We start from the raw sequence: 22,937 nt of genomic DNA, 5'->3' as shown, positions 1-22,937 counted from the left end.
CCTCCATACTGTTCTCCATAGTGGCTGCACCAACTTACATTCCCCCCAGTTGGCAGTGTAGGAGGGTTCCCTTTTCTCCACGCTGAGTGAGTGGGGTCATCTTTCTTTGACTGCAAGGAGTACTGGGGCTAGGGGACCAGCGTAGTGGTGAGAAGCTGACATATCTCACCCCGTGTTCCCCAGTCGACTCCGGCTGCCCTCCCACGTTCCACATCGCAGGCCCACGAATGGATTGACTGAATCGAAGCCACGATCAAAAAGCTGGTGCCACATCCACAATTATTTTTTGAACTCGTGGTGTACATCCTGCCCACTTTATAAAAAAAAAAGATTCAAGGCAGTTTACAATAGGACAATTAACTCAAAAAGGGCCATTAAAAGTACAAATATTTTAAAAACAGGTCAAAACCATTTAGAATGAAGAAGAGAGAGGTATGTCAGATGATTTAATTACAGAAATGAAAAAATAAACTTAGCTCTAAGCTTCCTGGCAACAAAGGCCCCAAAGGAAAGTTTTCATTGTCTGAAGATGATGAAAACACACCAGTTCACCTGGCAATGGAAATGCTCTCCTGGCACCAAATTCTAGGAAGACGATGCGTTCTTCTAAAAACCCAAGCGTTGTGCTTTCACTTATTAAAGGAAGGCTGGTATCCAGGTGTCTTTAAATCTTATTAACATGCTTAAAAGAAGACACTTCACTGAATCAAGCATATGAAATGATAACTCTATAGCTCTAACCGAAGTTAAACTGATCTTCTCCTCCAGATTTCTGTTCTGGAAACAGCTATTTGCTAATAAAATTGAATGCCAGGTCTTTGGAAATATCAAGTATCCCCAAATACTGAAAGAATCATAGCAACTAATGGTAATTAATTAGGGAAAAATGCAGGAAATAAATGTTTTAATCACAAGTTATCGTTACAGCCTCCAGAGCATCTGGTGCGAGTTTCGATGCTTACACCTGAACGGCAGAAGTGGGGCACAGCTCTGTTTCCCTGTCAAGTCCTCAGAGGACGCCCTTACTAAATGAAGAGCAGGGGTAAAGCCTTCCACCCCAGGTCAGAGGGATCCACATCCTTAAATAATTACGACAGTAATTGTAATAATGAAATTCTAGATGTGGGCGGGGCGGGGTGCCCGAGAGAGAGACTTAAACTGTGATCTGTTGGTTTTCTCTGAAAAAAGGTCTCTGGTGTGAGGCGCAAATATCTGGAAACATGCGGAAGACCTGGTCTGGCAGGGGCTCCTCGGGAGCCTGCATCACGGAGCCGGCGCTGCAGCTCTTCCCAGCCTCTTCCACCAGCTGTCGGACGTAGAGCTGCTCGACCTGGAGGGACATGCACCACAAGGTCAGGGATGGAGGTGGGGAGTGAGGTGGGCCTCTCTGATTACCCCGGGCTGGAGCCATCCATCAGAACCTCCAGGCCGCCAGTGGATGAAGGAGCAAGCAGTCCTCTGTATACTCTCCCCGCAGTGCTCCAGTCTGGCGAGCCAGGGTCCAGAATTCCACCAGTTAGAGTTCATTGCTTTGACTAGAGTTAAACAAGGGCTGGCAAAGTGCTAATCTGTCAACTTAGACCTTAAGACAACTGAACAGGGGCGACTCCTCCTGAAAAGGAGGTTTTGAGTTTTAAACAACGACCTAAACAAAAGGAGGGGAAACAACGTGGACTCTGAGAGTCCTGGAACATGAGAAGATAGTTCAGGGGTGAAAAGAAAGCGTCTCCTTCCCCCACCCGAAGCGCTCGTCCAAGCCTGCACGCGGGTGGAGCCCCCCCACCCCCACCCCGGGCCCTGCTGCCTGGTCCCCAGCCAGACGCGCAGGCTGCAAGGTCTGGACGCGAGCCCTGAAGCCGCCGGTTCTCACCTGCACGAGAATGAGCTTGGAGCGCAACGGGGTCATATCTGGAAACTCCTCTCCGAAGCACAGCACCACCCTGCTGTCTGGAAGCCGGCTCTGGCTGTTGTAGAACTGCTGCAGCTCTGCAGGGACACCAGCGCAGGGCAAGGTGTTGGCGGATCCTGGCCTCGCGACCCCCTGGGCCAGGTGGACTCAGGGCTTCCGCACCTGAGCTCGTCCCCCTTCGCGGGGCCCCTTCTCCAGAAAGCCCCCGGGAGTTCTCTGGCCAGCAGCCTCAGGGGACCAGAGTGACTGATTTCACACGCCCCGACCTTCCAGGAGGAACTCGCGGGCGTGGGATCCTAGCCACACGCCTCCCAGGATGACGGCAGCCTCGGGCAGCACTCCCGTGCGGGCGTGCACAAGGTCACTGTCTCAGGAGGTGGACACGGCTGCCCGGGGACCTTGCCAAGCTGCAGATTCTGACCGCGCAGGCCCGAGCTGGGGCCTGAGACTCTGTGTCAGTAACCAGCTCCCAGGGCCCGGGGACAGCCCCCAACGACGTGGCAAGGCGCTAAGTTCCTTAATCCTCCGACAGCTGCACAGGGAAAGAACCGCACAGGCGCCCCCTCTGCGGGCACCCCCTCTAGACGCCGGGAGTCAGGCAGGGAGGGGCCTCTCCTCCGCGGGCCACCCCTGGACGCACAGGTGGGAGGGAGGCGGGTCGGGACTGACCTCGGAAGAACTGGCTGGTGTCGAAGACCTTGACCACCTCGTCGCGCTCCAGCTTGTTGGGGCCGCCCCTGCCCGCCGCGGCGTTGCCGCTGTAGAACACGCGGCCCTGGCACTGCCGCTTGACCAGCACGCCCTGCCGGCTGCTGTGCAGGAGGACGCCGCGCTCCAGGTGCCCGAACAGCTTCCGCGTCACCTGCCGCTGCCGCTCACTGGGGATGGCGTCGGCCGGCGGGAAGCGCACCAGCTCCAGGCCCTCGGGCCCACACAGCTTGCCGCCGGGCAGGCCGGGCTGGCCCAGGGACAGGCGGCAGCCCTCGGGGCACGTGGTGGTGGTCTGGCCCATCAGCTTGCCCCCGTAGTAGAAGCTGATGACCATCTGGGAGAAGGCTGTGGGGAGACGGGAACAGGTCAGGGGCCGCGGGAGCAGGGGCCCCAGTCCCTTCTGTGCCAGCGTGGCCGCAGCCTGCCTTTCTCCCAAGGGGGGGGGGGGGGGTGGCTTAACCCTGGGAGTCTTCGGCATTCTGGGGAAGTTCACGCACCCCTTCTAGAAATGATGTTTTTATAAGCATGAATAAATACACAGAATCGCTAAGGAAGCCAGTGATTCAAAAACTGCTGGAGGGTCCTCCCTCCCTCTGGGGATGGTCTCTAATTTACAAGTCACGGCTGAGGGTAAACGATGTTGTGACAACTTAAATTCTTCGGAAAATAACTCCATCTCACAGGCCCTGCTCTACCACTATCATGTACACAGCATACGATTTATACTAGATGCATAATACATATATACACGTGCACGTACATGAACGTACATATATACGTACACACGCAAACACACACACACAGTACTGCCTCCGTTCGTAAGGGAAGGAAATGCTAGATCTGATTTCCAGGTTAGTGAAAACAAAGATGTCACCTTTTTCCTGACAAATTCACAGTCGCCTTGGGGTTCCCTGAATTTCCAATTAAGAATCTCTCCAAAACCTTTCCTCCAAACCTGTTCTCAGGAAGAAGTCTGAAAAGTTCTCAAATTAAGGCAACGTTTCCCAAAATGTGCCACACGTAAGATGACTGGGGGGCGGGGGGAGACAGCATTACATAAATGAAGAGGTTATTCCATTTTCAATATTCTCTCAATCTCTGATCAAAGAAAGCCCTAGTTTGGTGCCGACGGACCCTTAACACGTAATTCTGACAACCTCCCTTTCAAACGAGGCAGAGAACCTGAGCCTCTGGGCCTTGGGTGGGGGCAATATAACGGCCAGGATTTCTGAACAGTGTGTCTGGTTGCCACTGGCTTTGCTTTGGCCGCCGAGTTCCTACTTACAGCAAGTGGCACTGGTTCCACCTGTACAGGCCATGACAGATGGTCCCCATTTAAATTAAACTTCATTTTTTAAAAGTGAAACTTAGAGAAAAGTCAGACATTAATAATAGTCCAGGCGGTACCCAGATGTGAAAACCAACTGTGAAGGCGGGGCTCACGTGACCACTGTTTGTTTGGGAACCTGTAAACTAAGGTGAGAGTGAAGACAACAGGCAGTCCAGGGACACCCCCAGAGGGAGCTGCATCTTACTACCTCAAGCTACAAGAAGTACACACACTACCAATGAGCCTGGTGAGTTCAGGGCACCTTCCGAGTGCCCCGGGCCCGCCGAGGGCTGCCCCTGGAGCCACACAGGCTGTGAGTGGCCCAACTCCGGGTGCCCCAGAGAGCTGTGCAGCACACCACCTGCCCCACTGTCAGGGGCGGCCCCGCGAGCAGCCCGCCTGGCCTGGGTTAACGCTGCCGTGCACTCCTGATTCCTCGGACCCGCCCGCTGGGCTCCGCTCAAACGGCACAACTCCCTGCTCCATACCCCAGGCTCCGTTTCCTCTCACGTCGGAGTTCAGCGGCGTTCCCAAATCATGCGGGGGTGTGGGTCAGGGCTTCAGGTGGTCCAGTCCAACGCGTTTACTTGACATTTGGGGAAACTGAGGCCCGGGGGGGCTCAGCAGCACCCGCATCCCAGCCCGCGTCTCGTCCCCCGCTCACCACCCTCCCCACGTGCCGTGTCTGCACCACCTAATGCTCCGCGCTCCGCTCCCCACGCTCCAGAGCAATTCTGACCTTTGTCCCAAATGGATGAAATGCTCCAGATTGACTCTGTCACCGCTCTGCCCCTTTGCCCTGTCATCGCCCAGGCCTTATCTCATGCCAGCGCCTCTGGGCCGTGTGAACGGCTGCTGCACAGGTGCTCCAGACAGGCCCAGGAGGGCTGTGCAAATGGCCCCTGCGGAGGGGCGGCGCGGGCTGGCAAGGCCTGAGCGGGGACACGCGGCCGCTCCAGCCGAGCGGTGGAGGCCCCGGAGGAGAAGCGCCTCAGCCCGGCCACCGGGGAGCGCAGGCCAGCCTTCCTGCGGATCTAAGAGCCGCACGGCAACCCCGTCCTGCGCCCGGTTTAGCCACTCGCCCACCGAGGACAGCCCTGCTGGGGGACAGTCTGACCACGCTGGCGGCTCAGCACAGATGTCAGGGGCACGGACTCTGGAGCCTGGGCGCCTGGCGTGTGGCCCCAGCTGGGTGGCCCGGGCAGCGGCTCCACCACTCCGAGCCTCAGTCTCCCCGTCAGCAGAGTGGAGACGACGGCCCCACCCCGCCGGGCAGCTGTGAGGACAGCGTGGGCTCGCATTTGTGTCCAGCACGTGTAAGCACCGCGTAAGCGATGGTTAAATAAACTGGGACAACGGGACAAAAGACGAGCTGCGCAGATAAGACCCTTGAAGTTACGTCCCATCCCTGGTCTCACAGCCGTACCGTGCTGAGCCCAGTGGTGGGGACCCATTAGCGTACTGAGTCCTCAAAGCGACCCCTTGAGATGGAGACTGTTCATAACGACACCATTTTCCAGGTAAGCAAACCGGGGCATAGACAAGTGAAGGCGCTCGCCCCGACGACGCGACTGCTAATTTGGGGGCCTGGACCCAGCCCTCCCCAGCAGGCCAGCTCCTTGCCTGCCACCCTGACAGTTCCAGACGATGCCCTTGACCCTGGTCACTTCAACGACACAGTCGAGAGCACACGCTGGCGGCCCGAGGCGCGTGTGGGTCCGCCAGCACAGTGGGGTGCTGTCAACACGTGTCTGTAGCCAGCGTTTTACATGGGATGTTTCACATAAAAATCCAGACCTCTGGTTTCTCTACAGTAAACGGGGAAAGCAAGGCTGGCTGGGTCTGCGAGTCCACAGGGCAGCGCGGTGGGCATGGGGTTCCACTTTGCCACACTCCTTACCGCTCCCTGGCGCCTTTCACCTGTCCGCTTCACTCACTGCCTCTGCCCTTGCCAGCTTATTCACCTAGCGGTGGGTGTGTGAACGAAACAGAGGGACCGAAGTCCACAACTTCTACAAGAACGTTTTAGGACTTTCTCGGCATGAGGGAGTGGCTGTGAGTCTCCTCACACGTGGGGCGCTGAGAAGCTCTGGAACAACCCGGGAAACTTCCTCCCTAAACTGTCTTCGCTCACCCAGATGCCGCAGCCCTGTGCCCGGCTACTCTTCTGCCCCCAGAAAGCATCAGTCAGCAGACTCCCTGGGCCACGGCCCTGTGACCCAGGCATAAAGCCGTCTCAACAACAGGCTCGCACCAGATGCCTGGGTGTGAGCCCTGCACCCCCTCTTCCCAGCTGTGGGACCTCGGGCCAGCAATTTAACCTCTAAGCCTGTTTGTTTCCTCTTCTGTGAAGACGGAGTTCTAACAGCCCCCAGCTCGCAGGGCTGCCGTGCAATGCGTAAGAGCTCTGAGAACAGGAGGATTGTTTTCTTTATAATCTTCTAGCCTGGGTGAGACCTGGCTCCACCCTCCCCCCAAATACACCCGTCCCCTGAGGGCCTTGGTCGAGACACTGCTCCCTTAGCCCCGTTTCCTCCGCTACACCAGGAGGCCCCCCCGAAGCCCGCAGCCCTAATGTCCTGTGGTCCACCTTGATGAGTCAAGCCGCTCGCTTCTCACAGAACAGGGCAGCTACTGGGGAAGACACCGCCTTCCTCTGCCCTGAAGATGCCACCAATGAGCCTGAATGTAAATTCCAGAATCCCCAGCAACACTAGACAACCACGTGGCCCAGGCCACCTCTGCCCGCGAGGGACAGGGGCACAGACGGAACGGCCCAGCTCGGCGGCCCACGAGCTGCGTGACACAGGGTTTCTGAGCCTGTGCAGTGGGAACAGTAACAGCACCTACCTAGAGGTGCTGCCGTACTGAGATGAGGCCGTGAAAGTCTCAGCACGGATCCTGGCACCCAACTAGCACCAGCTTCACCACCACCACCACCTCCGTCATCATCAACACCGTCACCCTGTCGTCGCCATCATTGTCCTTAGTATCCCTATCGCTACAAGCCTGGGCGTGGGAGAGGGTATGTCAGTAAAGGAAACTGACCCCAGGAACGCTGACCAATTGTGTCCCTACCAGAAAGCTGTAATAACACTCGCTAAAACCTCAGAGCACTCTGGTGAGGGGGCTGCCACCGTTGTTCCTACTTTATAGGTGAGGCGCCGGAAGTTCCGAACGGTTCCGTTACTCCACCTGGGGTCACACAGAGCTGGGCCTCGAGCGTGTCTGCGCCCACGCTCTTCCTCCTGCACAATTACACCCAGAAAGAACTCTCTGGATCTGTTGGTCCGACCCAAGAAGAAGCCCAAGAAGACCACCACTTGCTCCCAAGCCAAACAGGGAGAAGGAATCGGACTCCCAACTGCCGACACTGGATCGCGCTCGTCCGCAACCCTCGTGGGCCCCCACGGGTCCGTAGAGCTTTGTTCAAAGAGCTCGCCTGGCCCGCCCCCGGCCCGCCCCGAGCCCCTCCGTACCTGCGTGGTGCGCGTCGTAGGTGCTGTACCCTGGCACCAGCGGCAGGCCTGCTGGAGAGAGACAAAAGCAGCGTGAGACCCAGCCAGACCCCCAGCCGTGTGCGGGGACCCAGTCTCCTTAGGAGCCGCACATGCGTGCTCCTGAGGCCCCGCCGCAGGCTTCCGCCGCATTCAGGGTGCTCCCTCCCGGCACAGCGACCCTCGTTTCATAAAGCCAGACCTCAACCCGACGGGTGGGCAGGGGGAGGAGCCTTCCCCCGTGCTGTGGGATCTCTGATCGTGTGTCGGCGTGACACCACGGGGCCACACTTCCTTCCCGCCCCAGGGTCTGCTCCTGAAATACCCCTGGACTGCGGCCCCTCACCCAGGCCTTGCCCCGGAGGGGAGCCCGGAGCCCAGCGAGTGTTCCCGGTCGCGCTGCCGCAGCACAGGGACCTGGGGCGACACTGTCCCCCAGCAGCCTGGACAACTCTGAGGACGCTAGGCCAGCTGTCACCTCCCGGTCTCCCACAGGGGACAGCGGGGCAAAGAGGCGAGGGAGGAGGCAAAGATGCTCGTGCCCACGGAGGGAGGGTCGTTTCAAGGAGCGGGGGCGGGGGGCATGAGAAGCTAAGAAAAGGGCGAAGGCCTCACTTAGTCCTCACGACCCCGGGGGGGGGGGCAGGTCCCGGTGTCTCCATTTTATAGTCAAGGAAACTGAGGCTCGAATAAGATATGCAACTTCCTGGCATGGGATTCGAATCCAGGGCTCCAAGCTCTCCCCATCTCAGACGCCCTCGGCTATCCTTGGCTCTCAGGGGTCCTCACATCACAAGACTGTCCTAACGGACCTACGAGCCCCGCTGCATCTTCCCTCTGGTCTCCCGCCCCTCCGTCCACCCTTCCCAGGGGCACAGCGGGGCGCACCACCGCCTACGGGAAGGACACTGTGCCTCCAGGGGACAGTGGCAAGTGGGGCGCGAAGGCGTGGCCGGGCTGTGCCCTCGGGCCCGGAAGCCACGCCAGCTCTCTGGGCTCAGTCACCTTCAGGAAAATAGGGATCACGGTAGCCTCCCCGCCCACCCACCCCAAGCAGAAAGGAGTGAAGGCCTGAAGGCCGGCAGCCATGGGAACACCTCTGGGGGGCGAGGCGCCCTCACCTGCGCTGGGCTGCTGCATCCACCAGTCCGGGAGGAGCTGACTCCTGCAGGCCTCGGGCGGGGAGGGGCTCCTTTTGACCATCCCCATGTAATCGTCCACGGGAGGCTGGGGCAGGGGCGAGAGAGGAGAGCGGTGCTGTCACTGGGTTTCCAGACTTAACTGAAACCACGCTGTCATCTCTATCGCACGAGATGAAGCAAAGTTTCACTTTGCATCTTGAAAGATCCAAGACAATAAATCCACCAGGCCGAGCGGTCAAACCACGAGACCGAAGCCCTGGCCTCTGCGGGGCCCCTCCTGTGTCCACTGGCCTTTTCCATGGAAGTGCCTATTGCAAAACCGAATGGCCAGGTCATGCAGCTGCCCTCACACCCTGGGGAAGCACGCGGTGACCTCAGACACAGTCTCCCGCGCTCCAGCCCATCTCACTCCACGCGCCACGTCTAGACTCTCCACCTCTGCCCCATTCCTTAAAGGAGGCTGGCAAATCCAATTAGAAAACGTTCTGAAACCTGCTCTCGCTGTGATCCTCACGTGCCAACGCAAGTATCGCCCTCTCTTAGCTGAGCTGGCTGGAAAGCCTTGTATGGAAAACGGGACATCACTGGAAAGGAGTGAAGCCAGGAATTCACTGGGTGTCTGCCAGAGCCCACCCAGAGACTCACCAGCTGCCATCTGCAGGAGAGCCGGGCAGCCCGGAGGAGGCTGCATTGTGTTATCTGCGTTCTCTCCCTCAAAGCACTCCCGATTCTATTATTGCCATGTGAGCGCTGAGAAGAATCTGGAGAGCACCCACACCCCCTTTTGCAAGGCCGTGCGGAATAATTTTGGCTAGGCAATGTCGGCCTTGCAACGTGCAAAAAAACACAGCTACGCAGCGAAAGGCAGCTAAAACTAGTATTCAGAAACCCACGTGTTTTGCCTAAGGAGACCCCATGAAGCCTTCACTTACAGCCTATGAACTATGCGCTTGTGTACGATTCTAATAAGCCTGGTTATACGGCTTTCCAACCCATCAAGGACTGAGAGGTGCGTGTTAGTAAACAGGCAGCCCCCAGCGCGAGAGCTGTACGACGATGCGTATCATGGCGACAACCCCAGCAGCAAAGAACGTTTACTTTTTCACGACGGCCTGCCTGAAGAGGCAGGGGCATGTATGGTGCCACTCAACACGTGTAAAACATGACAAGTTTAGAGGGAACTTCACTGATGCAGAGCCAGCAGCTCGGCCCCAGCCCTCGGGATGAAGGACAGGCTGTAAGCTGCAGGGGGCTGACCGGCGGGCCGAGGCTGGCCTCGCGAGGACGGCGGGTCCTCACGCCCCACCCCTGAGCGAGCGAGAGCCCGAGGCCCCGCATGCCTCGGCGGAGCATTCGGGATGGTGCCGCTCCCCGCCGCTCTCCACCGAACACGCGCAGCTTCTGTCGGGGCCAGACCTCCGGAAACGCTGCCCCCGCTCACCTCCTTGATCAGCTCGTCGATTTCGGAGCGACCGCACTCCATCTCTGTGGCTTCGCTAATGCAACCGGGGGCCACCACGCCTAACTTGCCTACGGAAAAACGGACAAACGCGTGACAGCCGGCACTGGGGCATCACAACCGTCATCAAGGCCACAGTCAGAGGCTTTTTCTTAAGGCTAGGCTGAGGGAAACGGAAGCCAATACGCGTCTTCAGTGGTTTGGGAAAGGCCGAGAAATCCTTCTCCCATGCTGCTTCAGTCATCTGGTCAGCGGGAAGCGGGCTGCTGCTGCGTCCACTCAGAGGACCAAGGCAGCATTGGTCTCTTCCTTCTATCTGCTGAGATCTAAGATGAACTCACGTCTGATCTACTCTGCACCTGACAGAGCTTAGAGTTACCAGCTAGGGCATCTGAAGACAGGCAAAGACTTCCCAGCAAAATGTGTTTGCAGGTTGGAGTCTTTTTTTTTTTTAAAGTTAACGGGCAGGAAACCTCATTTTGGCCTTTCCCAATAGACGTGTGTGCATCTGTGCACGCACGCGGCGCACCGTAAAGGCCCGCGGGTGCCCAGGCTGGAACCCGCCTGCGGCGGGAACCGTCTAAAGGCACACAGGCGTTCCCACGACAAGCACTCCGGACCCGGCTAGTTCCTTCCCCCCTCTCAGGCCTCTTCCCCAGCCAGAAACTCACCCCATTACATTTATCCACGTGAGAGGTATTATGACCAACAAACACTCGTTTGCTGGAATTCATCAGTCCCAATCATCTATAGAACTGACCCACTGTTTCATCCGGACTGAATATTGATTTGATTTTGATTTGAAAAAATCACTCAGAAGCTGCTGATGGGGGAAGCAGGGGGCAGGTGGGGCACCCCCAGAGTAGCCAGCAAAGCCCTGAGGTACCGAGGAGAGTGCGCCCACCTAGGCATTATGCAAATGCAAAGCTTCTCTGCCCCCTGAGAACCGCTGCTTCTGTAACATCCACGCCTGCAGGTGACGCTGGCTGCGCTCTGAGCTATAAACAAGCCAGGGTCGCCTGCCTGTTCAAGCTTGGCTGAGCTTGTGGGTGGGAGGATTAAGAGAAACTTCTCTATTCCTTCAAGTCACAATTTATTATACTTGGCGATGATGAAAAATTTATCCCAAACTGGAAGTAAGATGGCAATAGAGCATCCGAGAGTATTAGCTAAGAGGTGTCCCCCTAAGGGCCATCTGATTCTCCACGGGGAAGGTCAGTTTGTTTGACTTCCTACTGATTATCCATGAGGGTTCAGACTCAGTAGAGTTAGGTGTTAATTCACAGACAACTAAGCTACAAATGATCACTAGAGAAGAGCGCCCCCAGCTATGGTTGTGCTGCCCGGGCAGGACACTCACAGGTTCGGCTCAGCCTTCTGCCTTTCGCTGACCGTGCGCACCTGCGTGGCATGTTCTGTGAAGCAGTCTTGGGTGACAGCACACTGGTGCCCTCGTTAGTGAGTTCAACAACTCTCCACCCCAGGCTCACCATTTATTTCTGAGAGTCACGATTTTAACTTTAAAAATTATGTATCAACATTTTCAACCTCCCTGCGGTGGGAAGAGCCCTCTCAGAAACTCAGAATTCCTGCCCAGCCCTAGGCAGTTTTCAAGGGTTCTGTTTTCTTCCCAGCATTACTGGACAACTAACTAAGCAGCTACGAGGAAAGGATGCTGTGCTAAGATTCTAACGGCTACATCAGATGGCTAAGAAAGTCAACGTGTTGAAAGAACGTTTTAACTAGGGGTGGTAATTAGGTTTCATCTCCTGGGCCAGCTCTAATCTGTAGCAGCTGCAGAGCACAGCACTTTGAAAACGCCTGAGGCCCGATCTGAGCTCAACACATCCTGATCGATTAGTGATGTCTGACCAGAGCAGAGCGTGGACAGCAGGACGGGGGGATGTGAGGCAGGTTTTTGCTATTCTGCTTTAATCTCCTCACAATTGCTTTCCTGGGATTTTACAGCGGGAGGAGACTTCAGGAATTATCACAGCTGGGGGTTCCCAAACAACGGTCAGGATCTAATATCTAGAAGCATATCCCGTCTCCAGCAATGAAGCCAACAGTGTTCCACCTGCAAGTTCATTCAAGAACTCTGCCCTCAACCCCTATCAGCCATCCCTCCTTTGTCCACCTTATTTTCTCCTAGCCTGCTCCGCGAGCTGCTAGAAAACAAAAGGAATCCCTCATCGGCACTGTTCGGGGAGCCTTGCTCCCGTCCAAGCCCGTTGCTGAGCCCCAGGGAGGCCCCAGCACTCACTCCTGGTCCAACAGTCAGCGAGCAGCAATGCCAGCTGCCACCCCGTCTCCCGCCCCTTCCTCCCGTCCGCTGCCTCTCAACTGGAAGCTGCCACAGTCGGCAGATGGTGGGTGAGGTCAGCGGAAGGAGACCTCAACCTCTGCTGACATAAAGGAGAGAACTATTTGTTTAGCTGGACCCCGTGGGCGGCGACTCGAACGCCAGACCCAGGCGGCCTCCGTTGGGCCAAGTGCCCATAAAGAAAGGATACTTACATTTTTGCTCCTCCTCGGGGACGATTCGGTAAACTTTATACGGTTCAGAAATGTCCAGCTGGGACCGGTCTGTCACTTCCTCAAAATCCGGGCTCTTGTTCAAAGCACAGCGTAACCTCGTCTTCCATGTGGCCGGCTCGGCCTTGTCCCCTTCCTTAAACTTCCCTTTAAAAACGGCCCAGGCCTGAAGGAAGGAAAGAAAACACATGAAGTACCCAGCTGGCCCCGGGACCATGCACACCCAGGGCCACGGGCAGGCCCTGCTCTGCTCGCCCTCCTGAAGGTCCTCAGTCAAGGATTTCAGGGTTCAGGGACCCCAATCAGACCACTTCCTCTGACAGAAGTGAAAAGACCCAGGTCGGGGGTGGGGGCAGGGGGAGGGGGTTCCGGAACTCGAACCCAGGCCCAAGGACACACACACATGGATCTTGGATCTGTCCCCTGCAAATCCTCCCCGGGACCAGAGGGCCAGGAGGAGCCTGAGGTCAAGCAGCGCAAAGAGGAAGTTGCACATGGTTTCACTCGAATGTTCAAAACAAAGAACAATTTGTTGCTTTTTCAAATCAACCTCTAGCTACAACGCAGCACGAAAAGGGAACATTTGCAAAGAAGTCTGAATGTGGTCATCCACTGCCCTGCTACTTTTAACAGAAATTTTGTTTTGCATTTTGGCGTTCATTCTAACCTTCCCCACCCCCTTCTCCCCTACCGCTCCCCAGGGTACTGTTTAAAATGCAAACAAATGTTTTCCCTCTCTGTGGGTTTTTTTTTACAGCTCTGTTTTCTGACCTCTCCAAACCTTAGAATCTGAACTAGGACCAGAAATTCAAAGCTGGAAACTTTAAGTCAAAATGTAAAATGGGGCAGTATTTAAAAAAAAAAAAAAAAAAAAATTAAAAACACGTGGATGGGCACAGTTTTTAGATTTCAAATTTGGAATACCGACACACCAATCAGAGGGTCACTACTGTCAGGTGAAACTAACGTTTGGTGTCAGGCAAAATCAGACATGTCTTCCAGCCTAAAATAACAGGAGATCTGGAGGGAATTCTCAACCCTCACTGGGGAAAATGAAATTCTAAGAGCTGACTTTCCCCAAGGTGACCCAGTCTGGGATTAAAAACCAGCTGTTCTGACTTCCAACCCAAGGAATTTCTACTTCAGCAAGCAGCAGGCAGGTGTTCCCAAGCTTAATGCATATACCGATCCCCTGGGAAGCTCGTTAAGATGCGATTCCTGGGCCCTGCCCCTCAAGAGTCTCCTTGGGTACCTGTGGGTTAGGTCTGGGAACCCGTATCTTTAGCCTACATCCCAGTGATTCTGACTTAGGTGGCCAGGAACTCCATAACACCCTGAGTCAGATTCCCATTTAAAATAGTCCTGGTAGAGCTTCCCTGATGGGTACAGTGGTTAAGAATCCACCTGCCAATACAGGGGACACAGGTTTAAGCCCTGGTCCGGGAAGATCCCACATGTCGCGGAGCAACTAAGCCCGTGAGCCACAACTACTGCGCCTGCGCTCTAGAGCCGCGAGCCACAACTACTGAAGCCTGTGTGCCTAGAGCCCGTGCTCCACGACGAGAAGCCACTGCAATGAGAAGCCCACGCACCGCAATGAAGAGTAGCCCCCACTCGCCGCAACTAGAGAAAGCCCGCCTGCAGCAACAAAGACCCAACGCAGCCAAATAAATAAATAAGTAAAATTTATAAAATCGCCCTGGCTTTTCCCCCGATGTAAGACAAGTTCAGTGCCTGTGCTCTCTGCTCAGCTGCCGCCCTAAGCTCAGAGTCTGCAGTCTTACCCGCGGTAAAGGAACCGGAGAAGCTCCCTTACTCATACGAGTGAGCACGCGCAGTCACTTCCTCCTCACAGACGCCGGACTCCCCTTTAGAAACATGTTTAAAAGTAAATGGCTTTCAAGCCTTTTCCGTCCTTTTCTCTTCGTTTATTAACTGCGTCACAGACCAAGCACTGATTTATGTTTTTCATAGAAATTTAAGTGTAAACTGTGTACACTGAACAGTAATTTCAAATGTGCATTTACGTTAAATGCGGTTTCTCCACCTGGCACTAATGACATTTGGGGCTGGATCACTCTTCGGGGCGGGGGCCATCCTGGGCACGGTGGGAGGTCCAGCAGCATCCCTGGCGTCTACCCACTAGTGTCAGTAGCATCCCCTCTCCCCGCTGTGACACCCAGAACATCTCCAGACACCACCAACTGTCCCCTAAGGAAGTACTATCATGACTCACGCGCATCCTCATTTGAGAACCACTGAGCTGGTAATCCGCGTTACCAATGGGACTGGAAGACCGTGGATCTGGGGGCCATATTAGGCCGGCTGGGGTGTATCCAGAGCTGCACAGCCCACGGGGCACTGCCGTGGGCACTCGTCCATTCAAAGCTCACGCTCACCCCATCAGGAAAGCCAGATCCAGAGAGCAAAGCAGGGCCCCACAGTCAGGACGTGCACCGGGCTGCATCGGGTGCCCCACCGCCAGCCTGCCCTGAGCCCTCGCAGGGCTCTCTGGCCAGCTCGAAAATACCAGCTTACCTGGGTGACCTCTCAGGACTCTTCAAGAGCAAATGCTAGACAGAACAGAGGGATCTGAGGCCCGTCAACAGCCACGCAGCGGCTCAGAATACACCAGAGCCCACGTCTCCCCTGTCCGTGCGCTGCTCTGCACTCGTCAGCAGCCAGCGTTAAACCCGGGACCACCGGCTCTTCCCCATTTAACATTATTGTCTCATAGAGAACAGACTTGTGGTTGCCAAGGGGGAGGGATGATTGGGAGTTTGGGATTAGCAGATGCAAACTATTAAATACAGAATGGATAAGAAACAAGGCCCTACTGTAGAGCACTGGGAACTATATTCAATTTCCTGTGATAAACGAGAATGGAAAAGAATATAAAAAAGAATATATATATGTATAACTGAGTCACTTTGCTGTGCAGCAGAAATTAACACAACACTGTAAATCAACTGCACTTCAATAAAATTTAAAAACAACAGAAAACAAACATTACTGTCTCATTTTGTGCTTTAAAAGTCAAATGCGATTTTCTCCCTCGAAGGCCTGCTGAATTGGAAATATCTGCTACGAAGTACGTTCTAATTTATTCAGGCCTGTCAAAAGCCTGGTCAATGGCAGAACAATTAACGAGTCGTAACCCTCAGTTAACTAGATCTTCCCCCTCAACTTTATGAAAAGGAGGCAAAATACTTTTTTAAGAGTAAGTATGAGCTGATATCAGGGCCTCATCATACAGTCAGGGATAATACAAAATGAGCTAATGTCTTTTTCAATCTCCTGTCTCTGGCCCACACCTCGAAGCTGCCCTCACGATGACACCTGCAGACAATGAAGGATTCTCTGGTATAAGTGGCTTCTTACAATCCCTAAGTCAGGAAAGCAGGCTCATTTTTTTCCTCTTAACTCATACATTTTTGAAAGGTTTTCTTTGAATGTTTGCAACGAAATGTTCTCTACTTAAACAGAAAATCCCCAAGATGGCTCAAGGCCTGACTGCTGGCTTCTTCCAACAGCAGAACTCTGTTGGTGGACAGGGCAGAGACGTGCCCCTTGGTGGATGGAAGTAAGCACCACTTGGGGACAGGCCAGACAGGTCTTCCACCACGTGCATGTCCACCAGCCCAGGATGTCACCCTTCGGGTGGCCGCCCAGCTCTGGGTGGGCGCCTGGTCTCCCTCCCGCCCCCATTCCTGCCGAGATTGTAGACTCATTTCAGATTGCCACACTGAGGGACTGCGTAATCAACGGAAACATTGGGAATCTTGCACATTTTTCTCAACGCTGTTGAAACGGCCATGAAGAACATTGCATAAGATGTATAAATCTGGGGCTCTATTTCATTACCCCCCAGAGCAAAGCGGGAGCAGGGTGAAAGGAGAGGCCTGCATCTCTGCCGGCAAGCCACAAGCAGGGCTGTGCAGCCACTGGTCTCGCCCCCAGTCCCCTCCTGAAGCAGTTTTACTGACGGTCAGCTTCCAACTGTGCCCTTCGCACCCCCACGCCTCTGCTTCAATCTGTTCATCCTGGCCACAGTCCACTCCTAGCAGGCTTCTCAATGGGGACGGGGGCATCTGGCAATGTCAGAGGCATTTTTTGTCGTCACAGTGGGGCAGAGGGTGCTACTGGCATCTAGAAGGTCAAGGCCAGGATGCCGCCAACACCCTCTTAGGTGCACGAGATGGACCCACACAAGGAACAATCTGGCCCCGGGTGGCGGAGCCCTGGCTCACAGCCATCTATGATCGAGAATTCCCAATCGACTGGCTGGACCTTGGGCAATATTAAAATTTAGACGGAGCCGTTCCCAAGAGAAATTCCCTGAGATGCCAAAGGCAAAAATCTTCTCCGAGAGAGGAATCCACGAGGCCACCAAGGAGGAGAAAGGAGGCATGAGCAGTGCCCAGGCTCCCGACCAGGGCTCCCTGAAGGGAAGAAGCCTGCCGGATGGATGTCCAGGCCACGAGAGCCCCCTTGAAGGTAAGCGCAGAACGTCAGCACGCGCCCACTTTTCTTGGAGGGGCAGGCGACTGGCATCAGATTGTCAAAGAGCTATGACCCGCGCTACACAGTAACAGAAGTGCTAAGACGTGCAGCCCCCCTGCAACACCAGGCAGAGACGTGAAGGACTGAAGTGCCTCACAAGCCAGCTCTGACCTATCAGTGCTCTGCTCTGGGGCCAAGGTATAATCTCTGTCATTTTGGCTGTGTTGCGGACAGTCGTCCCAGCTAAGGGTCCAGTGCTGTGCTGGGGTCCTGCAGGCCTTTGCTCCCCTCACTCATGCACGCCTGGGTCTGGCTCTGCGCCCCCCACACCCTGCTCAGCCTCCTGGCTCCTTCCCACACTCACTCACTCTCCCCTCCTGGACTCTGGCCCCCAAATGCCCACACAACAAGCACATGTAGCAGCAGTTTGCAACCCAGATTCGGAGTCGGATCACCTCTGCTATGTCTGTTTGCAAACATGGAGGCCTGGCCTCACCCTGGACCTAGGGCTCCAAGTCTCCCAAGGGGCGGAGCCCGCACTTCTGTGACCCTGCTGACCGATGGGGGATTCTGATGACCCGGCTGGGCTGCAGAGCTGGGCTGCCCTGGCTCCTCTGCCTGGATCTAGGTGATGGGTACGGCTAGGGGTTGGGAGCCTGGGCTCACAGCTGGGATGCCTGGGTTCAAACACTGGCTCCATCATCCAAGAGCTAGGAGATCTTGGACAAGTCACATCTCCTCTTGGAGCCTCTACAGAACAAGGACAGGAACGGCACCTACTGCATAGGATTGTGTGAGAGGAAAACAAATCAAACACGTGCGGCTGGGCCTAGCACAGAGCAAACTCTCAGTCAGTGCTGCTGTCTCAGTGCACGTGGTGGAACTACACGGCAGCTCGCTCCATGCTTGGGGTACTGATGATTCTCAAGGGAAGTGGACCAGTTTTAGACACCAGCTGCAGGTTCAGGACACCCACATGACCTGGTCCCAGAAGTGATGACAGATGGTGTCTCTCTCATCTGAGCTGACCCTACAATGCCAAGCAGAAGTAGCACCTCTGAAAGAATGAAGAATTAAACCTTTCCTAGAATTCTAAATGGAATTTAGGGGGCAGCCCGGGGGAAAAGGTCTCAGTGTAAAAGAAGTATTTTCTCTCTGTGTTTGCCAGTCCTCATGCAAAAGACATGGTAGCGCAAGGGAAGAAAGTGCTCCGTCTTCCTCATCGGAAAATGCCAACAATATACAACATACCGGGAAAGTGGTGAAATCGTATGACAGGTGTACAATCACCTACTATATTTTTTGAGACACATTCGGCACTCATTTGTTTTAAAAAAAAAAAACTGGATTAACTTTCAAGCAAATAAGCAAGACATCAATCACTCAACAGCTGCACCAGGAGCTCACGATGTGGCCAAGCCACTACCTTGAAGATGGAGGCGTCCACTTCCTGGTTGTAATCCTGTTTGCCAGCGTGTTTCCAAGGGATCCGGAACATGCTCTTCTCGTCGTTCTCCCAGATCAGCCCTGGGTACATGGTACTGTCGATCTGCTCAATCAGCCACTGCCGCAGCCGCCGGCCACCGTTGCGGTCACACATCCTTGGAAAGAGAAAACATAGCCTGTGCAATTACATAGCCGTCTAATCACTCACAGCACCCCAGGTACTCAACAGCCAAGCACTGCTAACAGGAAAATCAGAGGATCACGACACAGGTGCCAGCTTGGGGGAAACCCACGGATCCAGGAACTCCAGGCCACCTGCTGTGAGAAGACAATGCCGGCTTCCAGGGCCTCCAACCCTGAATGGAAACTGAAAGCTCGCTGGGAAATCTGCAGCTGTGCCTCACAGATGTGGCCCCGACTAAGGCTCTGGCTGTGCTCTTTCCAGCTTTCACCCCCTGTTCTGTTTCACGCAAACACAGCCGCATCTGAGAGCATCACTCATCGTTCCATTTTTAGCAGGAGATGGGGGAAATCACTTTCACCTTTTCAGGTGCCCTCAATAAGCAGTCCATCGCTCTGAGAGCCAATTCCATGACTTAATGCCCCACTGGACCAGCATGCGTGAGCAAACATGACATTTGTGCTCTCCGAGAAACAAGAAATCCTCAAGGCTATCCCTTCTAGATTGCCCCTTCACAGCTGGTTTGGGAATGGGACCAAGCTGGGGTCCCATTCAAGTCTCACCATCTCTCAGCTGGGTGAGCCTGGATCGTCATTTAACCTCGGAGTGTCAGCTACGCTGGCTGACACACCAGGATAAGTGCAGATACCGGGCGTTGTCATGGTGAGGACTCAGACGACACATACAGAGCACCTCACACAGTGCCTGGACCTGAGAAGATTCTCTTTAAACAACACGTTACTACTGTCCCAACTTTCCTCCTCAGGAACTCTTATGACAAACTGGGAGATAGAGGACAAGAGTGAGGAAAAAAACTGCAGTGACAGAACAGAGCAAAGCTAGCCTCTCCCAGAATGCACGAGAATCTGGGGGCCTCAACACCCCGGGCGCCCAAAGACACCCTTGGGAAGAACATTCTAGCCAGAGCAGACAGCTTTCCCAACAGCACAGAGAAAGAGAGCGCGACCGTGCCGTATCGACTCACAGCCCACGTTTACAAGAACAGGGTGGAAATCCCCTAGGCGGTTGGACAGACGCCCACCCCAAAAAAATCAGCATTTCAGTTCTTCCGATTAAAATGTGACCGCTTCGGGCCAACAAATTTGAAACAATCACCAGTGACAAGACATAACATCCCTAAGAACATGGTCACATCCAGAGCCATCCTGGTCCGTAAAGCAAGAAGTGTGTGTGTGTTTTGGACACTCCAGCCACCCCACAGATGGCTATGCGGTCGGTGAAGGGGTCCAGGTCCCAGGTAGCAGGAGAGGAGGTGAGGGCCCATGAGCGCCACCTGTAACTTTTTCATCCAATTAACTCCAGCTGCCCGTTTGTGGATTCAAAAGGAGTGAAGCGTGTGAAATGGGAACTAGACTTCGATTTGGAAACTGTAGACCCCAGCGAAGGCTTTTCTCTAACTAGCCCTTGGGAAAGTCACCTGACCATCTCTCTGAGGCTCTCCTCATCGGCAAAGTGCATGGATCTCAGAAGTCCCAGAATTTGAAAACAGTCCCTCGTGTTTATAAACTGGAAGGGACAGATGTGGGAGGGACACCTGGTGAGAGAGATGAAACAACACCGCCACGCACCCCAGAAAATAACTTGGCAGGGCAGAGATTCCCACTGGGCTTTCCTGGAGGAAAGATGGAGCATCTCCCCTCACTTGAGGAAGGAGCTGTGTGGAGGAGGGCGAAAGGGGTCAGAACACAAAAGAAGGCTGGTGTCTGTGCATCTGTCGATTAAATGAAATGTCCCCACTCGTTAGCACTTTGCTCACCCCCTTAGTACAAAGTCCATAAACTGGAGTCCGTGCTCCAGGAGCCTCCTGAAATAAAAAGCAAAGTTTCGTTTGTACAGGCATTTTTCTAGAAAGCAGGTCAACACCTTCTCATCAGGATTTCTAACGGATTCATAACCCCCAAACTGTTAAGGACGAATCTCGTGGTGATTTATAAAAAGAAAAAAAAAAGGTAAGAGAATGGCATTGAGAGGAAGAGTGAGTCAGAGAACATGAAAATACTCTAGAAATCATCTAATCCAGCCCCCGCTTCATTCAAAAGACAAAACTCTGAGGCCCAGAGAGACATCCCAACCCCCAAGGCCCCCAGCAGGATCTCGTTTTACTCACCCTGCAGAGAAAAGCCACGGTTAAGTGAGAGGATCTCAGCACATGGACAGCTCACCTGAATTGTCACCGAACCCCCCCTCCAAGATTCTAAGTGGCGTTAAAAGCCTAAGATTCTCTTACAGTGTGATCCATAACGATTTACTGAACACTAACAAAATCCCACCAAATACAGAGCCAGGAAACGTTTATAAGCCCAGTCACATGTTTAAAACTTCCTCTTCCTTGATTTTTAGGTAATAATTCTCTTTATGGCCAAGTCCTATCTGGAGCTAATCTGCATTAGCTGTAAATCGGCTGGCGATCAGGCTTCCCAGGCAGGAGGTGATAAGAGGCTGCCCTGGGCCCACCCAACCCGGATTCCAGGAAGGGCCTGAGAGGTGGTGCAGGTGCAGGACTCACCTTCCCCACGTCTCTCAGGGCGCCTGGTCATTTGCCCCGGACACCCATAAGACCCAAAGCACAAAAGCCATTTCTCCTTCTGGTCCCAATCTTGCTGAAATACCTAAACCTCTCCCAATTCTCTCGAGAGGAAACTGCATAATCTAAAAGGACTGTCATTCAAGGGCTGCCTCCTAACTTGGCTTTCAGAAAAGGTGGGTCACATCCCTCGTACGCTGGGGGGTAGTTTAAACTCTGGAAAATCCAGTCTCTAGTTTCCATTCACAAAGCACTTCACCGCTCTGGGTAAGGAGCACACCTCACCTTAGAAAAGTCTGCCCTTTGCCCTGGGGCTCATGTTACACCAAAATGCTCTTTTAGCTGTGAGCCCTAAGGAGACTTTCTTGCCAGGAACGACCGGGCTATTACGGAAGCAAAGGACCTCCACCCGCACTCAGAAATCTTACTTGTCATCGATGAGAATTTAAAAATCCAGCCCGCCCCGCTTCACAATCTAACCCCACCAGCGCGGCTGGACAAGAGGCAGTTTCACAGTTATGACTCCAGCCCGGTTCCAAGAGCAGGATTTGAGCGGGAAAGGAGCAGGTCTTATAACAAGGGGGTCAATATTTCCCCGCTTTGTACGAGCCATTCTAAAATTTTCCGTGCAAACCAGATTTTAAGAAAAACGAGATTATTTAAACCATCAGCCAATCTCTGGGAGCAGCCGCACCTGGATGCTCGGTTCGGATTCAGGAGAAAACGAGGAGAGAGAAAACAGACCAAGACTGCACGGCCGCTGCCTCCGCGCCAGCCGACGTCCGCGCCCCCGGCCCGAGCTCCCAGCCCACCGCCTACCTGCGCCGCCTCCCGCCGTCCGCGCCCCAGGCCCCGGGCCCACCTGCGCCGCCCGCCGCCGCCCGCGCCCCAGGCCCACCTGCGCCGCCGCCCGCCGTCTGCGCCCCCGGCCCAGGACCCCCAGCCCGCCGTCCGCGGCCCTGGTGCTCCAGCCCGCCGCCCACCTGCGCCGCCGCCAACCGTCTGCCGCCGCCCGCGTTCCCACGCCCGCCGCCGAGCTCCGGAGATGCGCCGCGGCCCCGGGCGCCCGCGCTAATTTAAGGCCGGGGGCGGGCCCGGCGCGCAGAGCGACGGCCGTGCCGGCCAATAGGCGCGGAAGGGCGGGAGGGGCCGCCCAATGGGAGCGGCGCGCCTGGCCCGCCTTCTTCGAAGCGTTCGGCTTTCCGAGAAATCACTTTGCTCGGAGGCGTCGGCGGCCGAACGGTCCGCGAGTCTTCCGGGGTTCGTTCCGGGGGTCCCGGGAGTGTCCGCAGGAATTCCCGAGGGCCGCGGGGGCCGTCCGTCGGCCCAGGTCAAGGTTAGGGCGGATGGTGGGTACCAGATGGCGTAAGGCAGGCCAGTTGGGGCTGAGGCAGGGGGTCAGATGGCGGAGGTCAGGGCTGTGCGGTGGATGGTGGGTGTCAGCTGGCCGAGGTCGGGGCCGAGGTGGAGGTCTGACAGCGCAGGTCAAGGCTGGGATGGTAGGGGCCCTGAGGTCGGTGCTGCACACGGCCAGCGGTCCCCGCAGTGTGGCTCCCGCGCCACCACCATCTCTGCTAGTGTGGCCGAAGTTCCTGGAGCTGCTGTGGGCCAGCTGAAGACGTGTCTGAAACCACTGCCCTCTGAACATGGGAAATAAAAGCGGCAGTGTCTAGCTGTTA

At 55.1% G+C, this 22,937-nt stretch overlaps 1 protein-coding gene across 8 annotated transcripts; it reads right to left on the bottom strand.

The window, feature by feature from the left end:
- Positions 1-279: 279 nt before the first annotated feature.
- On the bottom strand, positions 280-22,321 carry IRF8 (interferon regulatory factor 8). 8 transcript variants are annotated; one of them, XM_067718041.1, is made up of 9 exons: positions 22,242-22,321; positions 18,513-18,687; positions 12,566-12,749; positions 10,031-10,119; positions 8,569-8,674; positions 7,430-7,480; positions 2,579-2,965; positions 1,871-1,986; positions 280-1,330 (listed from the first exon to the last, which is right to left on the bottom strand). In XM_067718041.1, exons 2-9 carry the CDS (start codon positions 18,684-18,686, stop codon positions 1,154-1,156), a joined length of 1,284 nt encoding a protein of 427 aa, XP_067574142.1. In that variant the 5' UTR covers position 18,687; positions 22,242-22,321; the 3' UTR covers positions 280-1,153. The 8 variants fall into 8 exon arrangements, with proteins under 8 accessions (XP_067574142.1, XP_067574146.1, XP_067574143.1 ...); XM_067718045.1 differs by having other exon boundaries at positions 7,430-7,477; XM_067718042.1 differs by having other exon boundaries at positions 22,157-22,255.
- Positions 22,322-22,937: the final 616 nt, after the last annotated feature.

The sequence above is a fragment of the Pseudorca crassidens genome, chromosome 20, assembly GCF_039906515.1.
Source record: "Pseudorca crassidens isolate mPseCra1 chromosome 20, mPseCra1.hap1, whole genome shotgun sequence".
Taxonomy (NCBI): Eukaryota; Metazoa; Chordata; class Mammalia; order Artiodactyla; family Delphinidae; genus Pseudorca; species Pseudorca crassidens.
Note: the sequence above shows the minus strand (reverse complement) of the source record. Positions and strands in the feature narration are given on the sequence as shown.

What these genes read in the sequence shown, in the direction of transcription:
- IRF8 (XM_067718041.1), bottom strand. Translation starts at nt 18,686, where the DNA reads ATGTGTGACCGCAACGGTGGCCGGCGGCTGCGGCAGTGGCTGATTGAG. An exon ending in CACCAGCCAGTTCTTCCGAG is followed by an intron (nt 1,987 to 2,578) that starts GTCAGTCCCGAC and finishes GTGTCCCTGCAG; the next exon opens with AGCTGCAGCAGTTCTACAAC. An exon ending in CCAAGCTCATTCTCGTGCAG is followed by an intron (nt 1,331 to 1,870) that starts GTGAGAACCGGC and finishes ATGTCCCTCCAG; the next exon opens with GTCGAGCAGCTCTACGTCCG.